Source organism: Palaemon carinicauda, chromosome 26, assembly GCF_036898095.1.
Source record: "Palaemon carinicauda isolate YSFRI2023 chromosome 26, ASM3689809v2, whole genome shotgun sequence".
In the NCBI taxonomy this organism is placed as follows: Eukaryota; Metazoa; Arthropoda; class Malacostraca; order Decapoda; family Palaemonidae; genus Palaemon; species Palaemon carinicauda.
In genome coordinates, this window is record NC_090750.1 from 36,586,429 (window position 1) to 36,602,067 (window position 15,639).

The window sequence follows — 15,639 nt, forward strand, 5'->3', positions numbered from 1 at the left end:
ATATACTGACTACCCTACATCTAATACATCAGCAGTCAGGTAGCAGCAGGGCCTATTGGAACTGTGTCACAATCTCTCACCATTCATTACTATTTTCAGCACTCTCTTCTGCCTCTCTCACATCTGTCCTCTTGTCACCTAGGGCTTTCCTCACTCCATCTATCCACCCAAATAGAAAATAATACTTAACTACTGTGTTTTCTTATTTTCCCATCAATTTTCAAGTTTACTGGTTAAGTTGCTTACTGTTTACCATCCCTTACACAAAATCTCATCTATACTAAATTTCAGAAACTATTCTATATATCTGACTACATACACAGCAATGAGATAAAATGTACGCACCCAATAAATTACAGAAACATTTACGGAGTTATTCGAGTCTCAACTTCACACAAAACAATTAAGGACTATGTTCCAAGGCAACAGGTCCATAAGTTTGCCACTCAGTACACAGAGAAGACTATGGTATATCTAAAACTAAGGTCTTATTAATTCACTCTATTGGGTAAGACTACTCATAACAAAATGCACCCTGCTGGGGGTAGGGCGTTACACAAACCAGAAACAAAAAAAAGGTTGACGAGGTGAGGTATATAGTATTTCAAGAAAACAAAATAACCATTAATATTTAGAAAAATCAAGTTTTTCCATACAAACTCTTGGGTAGAGTATTATATCACTGGCTGCTAACTACCTAATATTTCTAACACCAAGTTATGAGTTTTTTTCTGTCAAGTTTCAGCTCCGCTTAAATCAATTCTCATATAAAAGGATAAAGGTTTGCATTCATGTAGGAACAATCTACTTTTACTAACATCATGATATTAGTCAATGTTATTATCATCAAAAGACTTTAAGTTGACCATCGAGTAAAGAAAAGCTTACCTTTACACAAGCAACTAAAATATCAGAGCAGTACACCTCCATGTTTTGAGAAATGCGGCCAATACGACGAAGAAATAACACAATGTGGGTGAGGCAACGTAAAAGGTGAGGAGAAATACCATCATTCAGCCAATTGTGAGCTTCTTTAAGTAATGCAAATACATCATCCAAGATTATGTATTTCTGAAGTAGGTGATATGGGTTCTTGTTGCGTTGTTTAATTACCTCTGGTCTTCGTTCAACAGCATCAAATATTGATTCTAATGTCAACCTAATGAGAAAAGGAAATACAGTTTATATCAATATATTTTCTAACCACAGCAAAATGTTTTATATGCTGCACATATGGAACAAAATTAGAGTATATTATATGTAGAACCAACCTTAGGATTGGCAATTTATAAGCAAATGTCTAAGGAAAAAAGTATTGATTATTATCATAAATAATTACCTTTCACTTGGTTAGCCCAAAGGAAACAAGGTATTGATATTTCTACCTCAGTTTAATTGAACAAAAGTAATTTCACTAATTTCCTCTACATGACTTGTTACAGCATTACTGCATTGGCTACCTATCAGTCCTTTCTTTTACAACATATCTTTATTACCAAGTTATTAATAAAGATAGAATTTGTTAACAAATCCTTGTTTTTTTTAATAGGGTGTACCTCATATTAATTAATAAATTATGGTATTTATTATACTATTGGCAAAATACCTGATATTGTTTTCTTTTTATCAGTCAGCTGACTTTGTCCTTGAATTTTTCCCTTTAACTTTGGGTGTAGCCTAATGCTAGGAATTATATTTTGCTTTTTCTTTATTGGTATGAGATAGCCTCCTATACTCCTAAAGTATCATTAGAAGAAATTTGACATTTTATTTAGATACGATTCAGGATATGTCACCTATTGACGATCTTACACCAAATGATGGAGATCATGATGATACCACTGATGAGAAAATGAATGAAAACATTCCAGCAACATGTTCATCAACCAAAGTTGATGTAGTAAACTCACTGTCTTGGAATAAAATTATTCATAATAACAATACAGCCTCTCATGAAGTATTTAACTTGAATTCATGAGTGTTTCACAAGACATTTTACAGAAAAAAATATGAACATGTCACAAAAGAAACTAATAATTATTTCAAATTTAAAGGTAGGCTATTTTTTAAACAACATTCACCATCAAAGCCTTCAACTTAATGGAGAATAAAGGTATGGTCTATGACAGTGCTCATACTGTCTACCGATTCAAATTTAATGCTTATACTGGGAAGGAGTTTGCTTATCAGCCACTGGATGGGTTGCGTACCCAAGTAGTTGTCTTTAACCCAAAAAGCCATAATAAAAAACAAAATCATGCCAAAACGTTGAATTAGATGTCCAGAACAAAGAAAAGGGACTACAATTAGTATAAGGAACTAATTGAAAGCCCGACAAACAAAGAGATCACGAGGAAGCGACACCAAAATGGCCGCGTACATACACCCATAAGGGAACATGAACAAGCGGCTATAAAAAACCAACAAGGTAAAAGAAATAACGAGTGTCACTACCTAGAAATTCCAAACCGACAATTATAATACTCAAATTGGGAGCAGGGATCTCCAAAACGTTGGACATCTTCAAAAATACAAAACAACATAGAGCAATGCAAAATAAGTCTGACCTACGCTGGTGCTAAGGAGGAATGAAGGTAGGGGGGTGGGGAGGTGTAGGGGTGGGGGAGGATAGTTGTAGTAGAAGGCAGCAGACGGGTGTAGGATGGCACCTTGTTGTTCCAGGGGATGTTGATGAGGGAGAGGTCTAACTGGTAAGGGACCTATGGTCGTTGGTTCTATCACGCCCCAGCATCTATACCGACACTCACAGAGGGAGCGAGCTGGGTTTATTCCTGGCATTCCATGCATCCTTTTTTTCTCTGGTATATTTAGCAATATTTATGCCTTAGAAATGGTGCTATAAGGAGCATTTTACGGAGCGACACAGGTCGAGCCCAGAAAAAGGGTTATGAAAACTACAAAGGTCATATTATTTACATGAATATATTTTATAAATTTTATAACAATGTATCCCTTTTTGAAAAACTACTTTATAAAAATATTTTAGTTTTTCGAACAGTTAGGGTTAGTAGGAAGGGTTTACCAATTGATATGAAACAAAAAAGGGTAAAAAGGAGCTTTACCAGTAACATGGGTAAGAAACAATGGTAAAACGCTTGCTTGTTCTTGGCAAGACACAACCATGGTTAATTTATCGTCTAGTCTTGGAACAGTAGGTACATATAAAGTGAAACTTAATTCCAAGAAGGGTGACAGAGAAATAGAAAAGACTTGTGTTCATGTAGAATAAGATAAGTTTGATCAACTTTGCTCACCATATCCTTACAAAAGAAAAAGCCAGAAATGGTACCAACCCATCTGGCATTTTATAGTTCAAGCAGCATTAGTGGACCCAAACATATGCTACTGCATTCACAATCCCACTGCTAAGCTTGATCAGAAAAAGTTTAGAGAAAAAATTATCCCCATTATGCTAAAAGGGTATAAGGGGAGCCAAACTCAAAGAAGGGGTAGATTATCAAATCCTATGGAATCTAGATTAACTTAAGGGCATTATCCAGAAGAGTATATTGACAATAATCACAAACCCCAACGTAATGTAAGCTCTATATTGCCAAAAAGTTCCTTGATGAAAGGTAAAGGTGAATATAAGAGAAAGCAAAAAAATCTATTTTGTGATCTGAAAAGGCCCATCTTTGAATCATTCCATGTTTTGAGACATATCACATGCAGAAAAGTATAAAAAAGGTATTGCCAATGTGGAAAATAAATGTGTAAGACATTAATGAATTTTGTAGATTGTTGGAGGAATTAATAAATCATCTTTGAAAAGGACTTTTTGCAATTTTTCTTCATTTTCACTCATATTAAATAATTTAAGACATACAATGATATAAGCTACTAAAATAATGTTAAATTCTGAAAACAGAATAGTTCTGGAACAAAAGAGAATATCTTAGTTTAATTAAATTTCAAGCATTTTGAAATTCTTAGCAAAATTTTACACAAAGCTATGAGACATACATTTCGCAAATCCGCACCGAAAGGGTTAAGAAAAGCTGTTCTTCATTTGTAATAAGATTACCAAAATTGGTACAATTAATGGAATCAGAATTATATTAAAAATAATATTGTATCCCCAAAAACAAATGCAAACTACTTCAATTGTACAAATACAAAGTATCCTTACCTCAGAGCCACAGGAAAATAAAGCATTTACCATTAGTGTCAGTAATCTGCTGGACACAGATGGGTAGTAATTAAATATCTGCTAAATATGCAATTTAAAATTCTATGATAAAACATCACATAAAACTACAAACTTACTTTTCCTCAGGATAATCTTTTGGTAAAGGATGAAGCGATCGCAGGTGAGTTATTGTGGCTCTCAACTGCTCCTCTGCCCATTGATCAACCATTGTACGTGTGTATGCCCACAACACATCTTGCCATTCATGACAGACTGATAACACAGATTGCAGTTGACCACAAAGAGCGCCATATATCGCTCGTTCATACACTGGTAGTCGTTCATCACTTGCTATGCGCCAGGCAACTGCTTTCCACACATCTCTGATGGAAAAATATTTTTTTTGTCAATGTGAATAAAATATTTAGTTGAATATGAAAATTGCACTATCCAAATAATTTAATACAAATATTTTCTATATAGCAGATACTACCGTATTGGCTATCAGGGAATACACTGTTGAACAATGAGGACAAAGTGTTATGTTATCACTGCCATTTTTATTAGGCATGTGATAGACTGGAGTAACAACACCCAAATTATGTTAAACTATAGCCTAACTGAATAAAAAAATTCAAAATTCTTAAATAAGGAATCATGGAAAACCAAAAACTAGTAGAAGAGGAGATTGAATAATTAATAGCTAGTAGATTTTATTTAATGTACTATAAAATGGTTGAACAAATTTCATGTAAATTTGTGATTATTAATGCTTGTATACTTAGCAAATTTTTAAGATTCCAAGGTAGTATGTTGGCCAGGCACCCAACACCCATTGAGATACTGCTGCTAGTGTTACTGGGTTCTATGACTGGCTAGACAGTACTACATTGGATCCCTCTCTCTAGTTACAGCTCATTTTTCTTTTGGCTAAACATACACTGAATAGTCTGGCCTATTCTTTCCCCTTTCTCTTCTGTCCTCATACACCTAACAATACTGAGATTGCCAAATAACTTTTTTTTGCTCAAGAAGTTAACTACTGCACTGTAACTGTTCAGTGGTTACTTTCCTCATGGTAAGGATAGAAGAGACTCTTTAGCTATGGTAAGCAGCTCTTCTAGATGGACACTCCAAAATCAAATCATTGTACAGTACTCTAGTTGTGGGTAGTGCCATAAGCTCTATACCAAGGCCTTTCACTGTTGCAAGGCATTGTGGACAAGGGGTCAAAGGGTAATTAGTAATTGATTTTAGTGACCACTAATTAAAATACAGTTTTACTAAAAAAACTATAATACTAATAATTATTTTAATAATAATAATTTTAATAATCTTGCTTGGGGTAGAGCTCTCTTTCTTGAGGGTACACTCGGGAACACTATTCTATATTATCTATCTTCCTCTTGGTTTTTAAAATTTTTCTAGTTTATATATGAAAGATTTATTCGAAAGTTATTACTGTTCTTAAAATACTTTAATTGTTCAACACTTCCCTTGTAGTTCATTTATTTACATATTTCCTCTCTTTACTGGGCTATTTTTCCCTGTTGGGGCCCTTGAGTTCATAGCGTCCTGCTTTTCCAACTAGTAATAATAGTATACCATCACACCTATCTTAATATAAATATTGTTTGTATCTATTTCAATCATCACCGTTATCACTGGATACGTTAAACCAATTATTAAATCCTGATATTAGATTGTCACAGGGCTGGCCATATACGTTTGCTCTAATGTTGAGAATTAAAATTTCACCCACTAGATTGCAGTCATTAAATATTGATAAAAAAAAATAAATTGAAAATCCTGACCAAATTTTCCAAATTATTCATACTTATTCAAACTACATTTTAGAACTAAATTTCAGTTTAATTTAAATATAAATATTCTCTCAAACATAATTTACTTTTCTCTGTTGTTCATATTGCTTTTCTTAATGCTTGACTTATACTGACGTTCATCCCACAGCTAAAACTTCCTGTTTTCTTTCCTTTCAATAGGCCTAGGCCTTTAGTACAGTACTGAAACAATTTAGCTTGGAAGTGAGTACATCATAAATAATAAAATTTATTTCTATCCTCATCTGTTATTCATAATGCTTCTCTTAAAGCTCGACTATTATTAACGTTTATGCCACACCTTAAATTTCCTGTTTTCTTTCCTTTCAATAGGCCCAGGCTTTTAGTATAGTAATGAGACAATCTAGTAGGTAATTACAATAACCTTGACGAGGGTACGCCATAGATACTTTGTTTTGCAGTCTTGGAATCTAAATTAATTGCCTAGTCTCTTGACATCACTAGTTAGTGGGAAGGGGATTGGGTATGTACTGTACAGTATATGAACATCAGTTGAGTATAGAAATAAATTTTATTATCAAAATTTTGTTTCAATAGTTCTCCAAGTCATACAAATTAAAGATAGTCAATTGGCCAATAGAAAATTCAAGAAGAGCAATTTTTCAAGATGGCCATTAAATTGGTCAACTGAGTTTGGCATTTTAGTTAAGAGTATTTGAGTTGCATGATATGGACTCCTGTTTTAAGGCTTCTGAAATAGATTTCAACATTTATACAGCACATCAACATTTTCCGCAAGAATTTACAGTTAATGAAGTAAATTGATACAAATGTTTCAAGACTTTCAGTTTGTAAAGCACGCCAATACATTTTTCACACTCGATTTTCTCATCACAGAGCCATTGTAAACTGCCTAGGCTCGCAGCCTACACTACATTAGGGCAGCACACAAAAGGTCTGTACGTGAGAAGAAATACGCCTAGCTTCAAAACTTTCACATGAATGAAGTTGATGAAGTGCCTCTGTGTGGAAGTGGAGATGGCCTCTTTTGGTACAGCATTGTATTGCCTGTCTGCATCCAGTGTTACCAGGACAAGACAAGCACACCAGATCACTGCATGCAGTTTGTACAAGTTTATGAAAAAGGCATACCATGATTACTGCTCTAAAGATTCTGGCCCTTCACATAAAATCTCTGAGGATTGTGTGAACATTGGAGGAAACAGAGCTCCCAGTTCCAGTTCTGGAATCTGCCGCTGGACATAGAGTTCACTACGTTCACCCTGACAAGTTTCTTCAGGGAATGTGACTAAGTTCTACTGTGAAGCATTTTCTGAACTGGTGATTTACTTCTTTGAGAATACCAATGTCAATAATCATGTGAAATGGATCCCAATTTACATCAGAGACATTATGTCACTTGGTCAACAACATCCACATGTGGCCAGGGACTTTCACACAGGGAACTTCATCATCAAAAAGTCTAAAAGAGAACTCTCTGCCCTACCAATTGATTATGCACATGAGCAAAATACATGGTGATCCAGGGTGACAGAGGAGCAATTGGATTGACAGAAGTGTTAGGGCTTCATTGGTGGATGGTCACTGGACCCAAAGTTAATGGTCTAGTAACTAAATACGAAGCCATGTTTGGTATGAAAGATGCCACCTACAGCACCAGACACTGAATGCACAGAAATCTTTAAAAAGGTGAAATCACACACTGTAATGGCACAGGAGATGGGCAAAACATTCCAAGAGAAATGAAACGACCTGCTGGTGCTAGACATTAAAAACATTGCAGACATAACTCTAGCAGAAAGGGTAGCTACGTATCACTGACACGTCAAAAAGCAGTTCAAATAATTCATGGAAAGGCTACAGGAAGAAGGTGACAGTCCTTTCTATCATTCAATCAAGAAAAACCTTGTTTCTTTCATCACACAAGAACAGGCTGAGATAATTTCTCAGAAAAAAGTCCTCAAAGATGACCGTCAATTATTCTCACAACCATTCATCACCTGCAAGAACCGGATATGTGACTTGAGAGAATTCTTCAAGCACGAGAATTTGTCACACCCTGCAACTCTGTGACTCGGAAATTACAGTTGGTTAAGATTTTTGAAGTGAAAGTGAACATCCCAGATTGAGATCCAAAGGCAGATGCAATTACCTTTGATGGATTAACAATTATCAATACCTGACCTCTACTTCAAAGACATTCTATGACTATGCTATAAAGACATTACAATTTAGCAAAAGTGGAAAATTGTGGTGCCAGGTATGAGCGGGTGAACGTAGTTTTTTTATATATACAAAAAGCCATATCTTAAATCTGAGATGAGGTAGAAAAAGAGTGAAGGAAGCAAGTAGAGTGACAAGAGCAAGTATGACACCGGGTAATTGGCAAAGCTGCTTTTATGATGCAAGCAACACGACTAAGGAGTTTCATTTCCTTGCTTAGATGTGTAGTCTTTATCATCGTCACAAAAGGAGAAGATTCCATTAGCAACACAATGAAGTCTCTGGATGCAGTGTCCCATTATTGTCATGAGGAAGCTGACACTCAAATATTTATACAGGACAGGGATTTAAAAACTGATGGGAGAGTCTATTATCACTAAGGTCAATGACATGGGCATGTTAGTCACTGCAATACCTATGCTACTATCTTTACATGAAATGGATCTTGAAAAAAATGATATTTTGATTATAAAATAAATTTTTGAATATACTTACCCGGTGAATATATAATAGCTGACGTCTCGGACGGCTCGACAGAAAAACACAAAAACTCGCGAGCGATCGCTATGAAGGTTGCGGGTGTGCCCACCAGCGCCAACTATCGGCCAGATACCGCATATACATGTAAACAGCTCCAGTTCTTCTCATCCCGCTGGGTCTCTATCGGGTAAGTATATTCAAAAACTTATTTTATAATCAAAATATCATTTTTAAATATTAAACTTAGCCGCTGAATATATAATAGCTGATTCACACCCATGGTGGTGGGTAGAGACCAGTATTAATACAGTTTACGGCGTATATGCTTAGAGTTTTTGACAGTTATATTATAACAAAACCCAAATAAATATAGGTACCTGGTAAGGAAGCTGACTTTGACGATTACTCTGCCTTGTTAGTCTGCTTTCCTCACGAAACCCAGCCATCCTCTTAGGATGCTGAAAGACTCCCAGGAGCTGAAGTATCAAGGGCGGCAACCCATACAACAGGACCTCATCAAACCCCTAATCTGGGCGCTCTCAAGAAATGACATTTGACCACCCGCCAAATCAACCAGGATGCGAAAGGCTTCTTAGCCTTCCGTACAACCCAAAAACAAGATTAAAAACATTTCAAGAGACAGATTAAAAGGATATTGGAATTAAGGGAATGTAGAGGTAGAACCCTCACCCACTACTGCACTCGCTGCAACGAATGGACCCAGTGTGTAGCAGTCCTCATAAAGAGTCTGGACATCTTTTAAGTAAAATGACGCGAATACCGACTTGCTTCTCCAAAAGGTTGCGTCCATAATATTTCGCAGAGATCTATTTTGCTTAAAGGCCACGGAAGTTGCTATAGCTCTTACTTCGTGCGTCTTAACCTTAAGCAAGCAACGGTCTTTTTCACTCAAGTGAGAATGAGCCTCTCGGATTAAAAATCTGATAAAATATGACAAAGCATTCTTTGACATAGGTAATGATGGCTTCTTAACTGAGCACCATAAGGCCTCAGATCCCCTCGTAAGGACTTAGTACGAGCTAAGTAGAACTTAAGAGCTCTAACTGGACACAGTACTCTTTCAAGTTCGTTGCCTACAATCTCTGACAGGCAAGGTATATTAAATGACTTAGGCCAAGGACGAGAAGGCAGTTCATTTTTGGCCAGGAAACCAAGCTGAAGTGAACATGTGGCTTTATCTGTGGAAAAGCCGATGTTCTTACTGAAGGCATGAATCTCACTGACCCTTTTAGCCGAAGCCAAGCACACTAAGAAAAGTGTCTTGAGGGTGAGATCCTTCAGGGAGGCTGAATGTAATGGCTCAAACCTGTCTGACATCAGGAACCTTAGGACCACGTCTAAGTTCCATCCAGGAGTTGCCATACGACGTTCCTTAGAGGTCTCGAAAGACTTAAGGAGATCTTGGAGATCTTTATTATTGGAAAGATCTAAGCCTCTATGTCGAAAGACCGAAGCCAACATGCTCCTGTAGCCCTTAATAGCGGGTGCTGAGAGGGAGCGAACATTTCTCAGATGTAAGAGAAAATCTGCGATTTGGGCTACTGAGGTACTGGAAGAGGACACAGATGCTGACTTGCACCAGTCTCGAAAGACTTCCCACTTCGACTGGTATACTTTGATGGTAGAAGCTCTCCTAGCTCTCGCAATCGCTCTGGCTGCCTCCTTCGAAAAGCCTCGAGCTCTTGAGAGTCTTTCGATAGTCTGAAGGCAGTCAGACGAAGCGCGGGGAGGCTTTGATGAAGATCCTTTACGTGGGGCTGTCGTAAGAGATCTACCCTTAGAGGAAGACTCCTTGGAATGTCTACCAGCCATTGAAGTACCTCTGTGAACCACTCTCTCGCGGGCCAGAGGGAAGCAACCAACGTTAACCTTGTCCCTTCGTGAGAGGCGAACTTCTGCAGTACCTTGTTGACTATCTTGAATGGTGGGAATGCATACAAGTCCAGGTGAGACCAGTCTAGTAGAAAAGCGTCTATGTGGATTGCCTCTGGATCTGGGACTGGTGAGCAATAGATTGGGAGTCTTTTGGTCAATGAGGTGGCAAAGAGGTCTATGGTGGGTTGACCCCAAGTCGCCCAAAGACTCTTGCACACGTCCTTGTGGAGGGTCCATTCCGTGGGGATCACCTGACCTCTCCGACTGAGAGTCTGCCAAGACGTTCAAGTCCCCCTGGATGAATCTTGTCAACAGGGAGATGCCTCGATTTTTTTACCATATGAGGAGGTCCCTTGCGATCACGTACAGCGTGTGGGAGTGAGTGCCTCCTTGCTTGGAGATGTACGCCAAAGCTGTGGTGTTGTCTGAATTGACCTCTACCACTTTGTTTCGAAGAATGCTCTCGAAATTCATAAAGGCCAAGTGGACTGCTAATAGCTCCTTGCCGTTGATGTGCATGCTCTTCTGAACTGAGGTCCAAAGACCCGAGCATTCCCGACCGTCCAGAGTCGCACCCCAACCCAAATCCGACGCGTCTGAGAACAACACGTGGTTTGGGTTCTTGACTGCTAGGGACAGACCCTCTCTCAGACTGATGTAGCTGTCCCACCAGTTCAGGCATGCTTTTACTGGTTCAGAGACCGGGATTAATACAGCCTCTAAAGTCTTGCTCTTGTTCCAGTGAGATTCTAAATGGAACTGGAGAGGGCGAAGGTGAAGTCTCCCTAGCGAGACAAACTGCTCCAGGGATGACAGAGTCCCTACGAGACTCATCCAACTCCTTACTGAACAACGTTCTCTTTTCAGCATGAGTCGGACTTTGAGCAGGGCTTGTTCTATTCGGGTGGCAGACGGAAAATCCCGAAAAACTAGACTGCGAATCTCCATCCCCAAATATAGAATCGTCTGGGATGGAATCAGTTGGGACTTTTCTAAGTTGACCAAAAGTCCCAACTCCTTTGCCAGACCCAACGTCCAATGTAGATCCTGCAGACAGCGATGACTGGACGATGCTCTGAGAAGCCCCAAGTACAGGGAGGCTCGAATTCCCGATAGATGAAGGAATTTTGCCACATTCCTCATGAGCCTCGTAAACACGAGAGGAGCAGGACTGAGGCCGAAGCACAGTGCTCGAAACTGGTACACCACATTCCTGTAAACAAACCTCAAAAACGGTTGGGAATCCGGGTGTACAGTATAGGAATGTGGAAGTACGCATCTCGCAGGTCGAGAGAGACCATCCAGTCTCCCTCTCTGACCGCTGCTAAGACGGACTTCGTGGTCTCCATCGTAAATTTTGTTTTCGTAACAAAAACGTTGAGCGCACTGACGTCTAGCACTGGCCTCCAACCTCCTGTATGCTTTGGGACTAGGAAGAGACGGTTGTAAAACCCCGGTGATTGAAGGTCCGAGACTTTCACCACCGCTCCCTTCTCTAGCAACAGAGACACTTCGTGATGTAGAGCTTGTCTCTGTAACTCCTCTCGATACCTGGGACAGAGGTCTATGGGAACTGTTACTAGAGGAGGTCTGCGTACAAAAGGTATTTTGTACCCCTCCTTGAGCAACAGAACAGACTCTTGGTCTGCACCCCTCTTCTCCCAGGCCTGCCAGAAGTTGTTCAGTCTGGCCCCTACCGCTGTCTGAGGACGTGGGCAGTCAGACTCTGCCACGGGAGGACTTGGCTCCTCTCCTCTTACCTCTCTTTCCCTCGGCACGAGAGCCTCCCCTGCTAGGAGCTCTGCCACGAAAGGGCGGGATAAACCTAGATGCAGGAGTCTCGATTCTGGGTCTCACAACAAAGGATGAAGAAGGAGCTCCCTTGCGAGCAGAAGAAGCCATCAGGTCATGTGTGTCCTTCTGCACAAGCGAAGCAACAATGTCCTTAATCAGCTGTTGTGGAAACAAGGCAGCCGATAAGGGAGCAAAGAGCAGTTCCGATCTTTGACAGGGAGTAACTCCTGCTGAAAGGAAAGAGCAAAGGGTTTCTCTCTTCTTCAAGACTCCCGACGTAAAGGTGGAGGCGAGCTCATTGGAGCCATCGCGGATGGCTTTGTCCATACAGGACATAATAAGTAAGGATACATCTTGGTCAGCAGACGAGATCTTCCTACTTAATGCTCCTAAAGACCAATCTAGAAAGTTAAAAACTTCAAAGGCCCTGTATACGCCTTTAAGGAGATGGTCAAGGTCCGAGGAGGACCAACAAATTTTCGAGCGTCTCATGGCCAGGCGACGGGGAGAGTCTACGAGGCTTGAGAAGTCACCCTGGGCAGAGGCAGGGACTCCCAAGCCGAGAACTTCTCCCGTGTCATACCAGACGCTCGATCTAGAAGCTAGCTTAAAAGGTGGGAAGGCAAAGGCCGTCTTCCCCAAACTCCTCCTGGTAACCAACCAGTCGCCTAGAAGACGTAAAGCCCTCTTAGAAGAGCGAGAAAGCACTAGCTTAGTAAAGGCAGGCTTGGTAGCAGCTAAGCCTAGAGCAAACTCAGACGGAGGCGAACGAGGAGCAACCGTAACAAAATGATCTGGGAAAAGATCCTTGAAAATCATCATGATTTTCTTAAAATCCATCGAAGGTTGTACAGCCTTAGGTTCTTCTACATCAGATAAAACGTCCAAAGGATTATCATTAGGAGGAGGATCAGCAACGTCCTCATCTGAAGGAACCTCGTCCGACAACTGATGAGTCTCAAGCAAGGGAGAGACCTGCCTTGGTGGCAATGCTTGACAAGCAGAGTCCACACGCAAAGGAGCATCAGTAGCAGTCCAGGACGCTACGTCATGTAACTGCTTAACGGACTGACTAGCAACAACAACAGGAGCGGGAGGACACTCGACGTCAACTCGAGACTGCTTTGACTGCCTAGATTGAGCAGTTAAAACAACTCTTGACTGCAGTGCTTGACGCTCAACGTCAAAACAAGTCAACTTAGCTGGTTGGCGAACGTCCTGAACGTCAACACGAGCATGCGGCAGCGGCTGAACGTCCACAAGCGGCTGAAAGTCAACACGGGAAAGCATCGAGTGAGGCTCTAAGTCACGTGACTGAAGTGACTTTGTAACGTCAACGTCAACAGGACGAGCAAAGGCTCGTTTGGGCGGCTGACGGCCAGGATCTCGATCAGCGTAACGGCGAGGATCATCGTGAACCTGCTCAGCAGTATACTCCTCCATAAGAGAGGCAAGCTTATTCTGCATATCCTGCAGGACAACCCATTTAGGATCAACGGGAGTGGGTGCGGGTGGAGACGATGGTAACGTCTGTGACTGCAAAACATTGCCTAAACTAAGACTCTCGGAGCCCGTGTTACGCTTCTGTTTAGGCGGCGAGCAGTCTTCCGAGGACTGCACAGGGTCAGAGCTGTCCCAATGGCTACAACCAGGACGCTGGACCTGTCCTGAAGGGACTGACTTCTGCTTTAAGGGTCTCGAAACCTTGCTCCACAGTTTCTTACGCCAGAAGCCTTCGGATGACGAGGAGAAAACCGCCTCGCTCGTCTTATGGTAGGGGCGGTCTTGACGAGACACGCCCGAAACCATAGAGGGAACGTCTGTTCGTTGGTTAAAGCCTCTTGTCCCCATAAGTCCTACGACATTACTTCTCCCTGGTGCATGGGAGCTTGCAAGAGGTCTCGGACTAGGCGAACGACAAGCACGAACAGACGAACCCTCGGTGGCAACACTGATAACACTTTGCGCACTAATCACTTTATCCCCACGATTTTCTAATGTGGCACTCTGACACTTTAACACTTTTACATCCGCCATGAGTTGATTACGGTCTGTAGCCAAAGATTCAACTCTCTCGCCCAACGCTTGAATGGCACGCAACATATCCCGCATTGATGGTTCATGAGTGCTAGTAGAGGGTTCAGGCACAACTACTACTGGGGAAGGATTAGGTTCAGGGGCATGGGAGGAGGAAAATTCTAATGATCTAGAGGAACTTCTCCTCACCCTATCTCTCTCTAGCTTACGAGAATACTTATCAAACTCTAGCCAGTCGAATTTCGAAAGTACCACGCGCTCATCACACCGATCTCCTAATTGACAGGTTTTACCCCGGCAATTAGAACACACGGTATGTGGGTCGAGAGAGGCCTTTGGAAGACGTTTGTTACAATCCCTAGCATTACATTTACGAAATTTAGGAATTGGAGAAGGGTCAGCCATTTTGAAAAGTCAAAGAAAATCCAAAAACAATCCAAAGTCATCAACAATAAAATCTATCCAAAAAAGAGTTCAAGAGTTTTAATTGAAGATAAAAACACCTGCACTGCGAAAGCTCAAAACCAAAAAGAAGTACTTCACCAAGAATGACGAAAAACTCCAGGTCAACAGCGAGTAATGGAATCAACTTGTCGACAAGACCGACAGAGAAGAACTGGAGCTGTTTAATGTATATGCGGTATCTGGCCGATAGTTGGCGCTGGTGGGCACACCCGCAACATTCATAGCGATCGCTCGCGAGTTTTTGTGTTTTTCTGTCGAGCCGTCCGAGACGTCAGCTATTATATATTCACCGGCTAAGTTTAACATTTAAAAATGTGGATTGCCTTTAGCCAACAATCCAAGATTCAATAGATTCCAATCCACGAGATAGTTTCAGCAATACGGCTTAAGAAAGCTAGAGGGATCTCATACTTTCATGCGTTCACTGAATGTGATATCGTGTCTGCCTTCGAGGGAAAGGGAAGACATCTGCAAGGCAGATTTAGAATGTATCTAATGATTATTCTGAATCATTCTGTAATCTCTTCCAGCATCCAAAATTGATTCATGATCTTGACCTGCAAAGGTTGGAGAGAGTTTGTCCTCATGTAAAACAGATCAAGTGCAGTTGTATGTGTGAAAAAAGTAAGACAGCAGCAAAGACCATACAAGTCAATTCTGCCAATGCAGGCAGTCCTCAAAATACACAAAAAGGCTTGCAGCCTATCAGGCTGGGATCATAGGGAGCTAGGCAACAATATCTAATCCGGATACAAGCAGTCCAACTAAATG

The 15,639-nt window shown here is 40.7% G+C and overlaps 1 protein-coding gene across 1 annotated transcript in view; it reads right to left on the minus strand.

The window, feature by feature from the left end:
- Positions 1-15,639, minus strand: part of LOC137619487 (nuclear pore complex protein Nup107-like) — a 191,547-nt gene that overhangs the window by 72,841 nt on the left and 103,067 nt on the right. The window contains exons 10-11 of the mRNA XM_068349556.1: positions 4,288-4,533; positions 889-1,159 (exon numbers count right to left, since the gene is read on the minus strand). Of these exons, the coding sequence (XP_068205657.1) occupies positions 889-1,159; positions 4,288-4,533 (517 nt within the window). The remainder of the gene's footprint in view (positions 1-888; positions 1,160-4,287; positions 4,534-15,639) is intronic.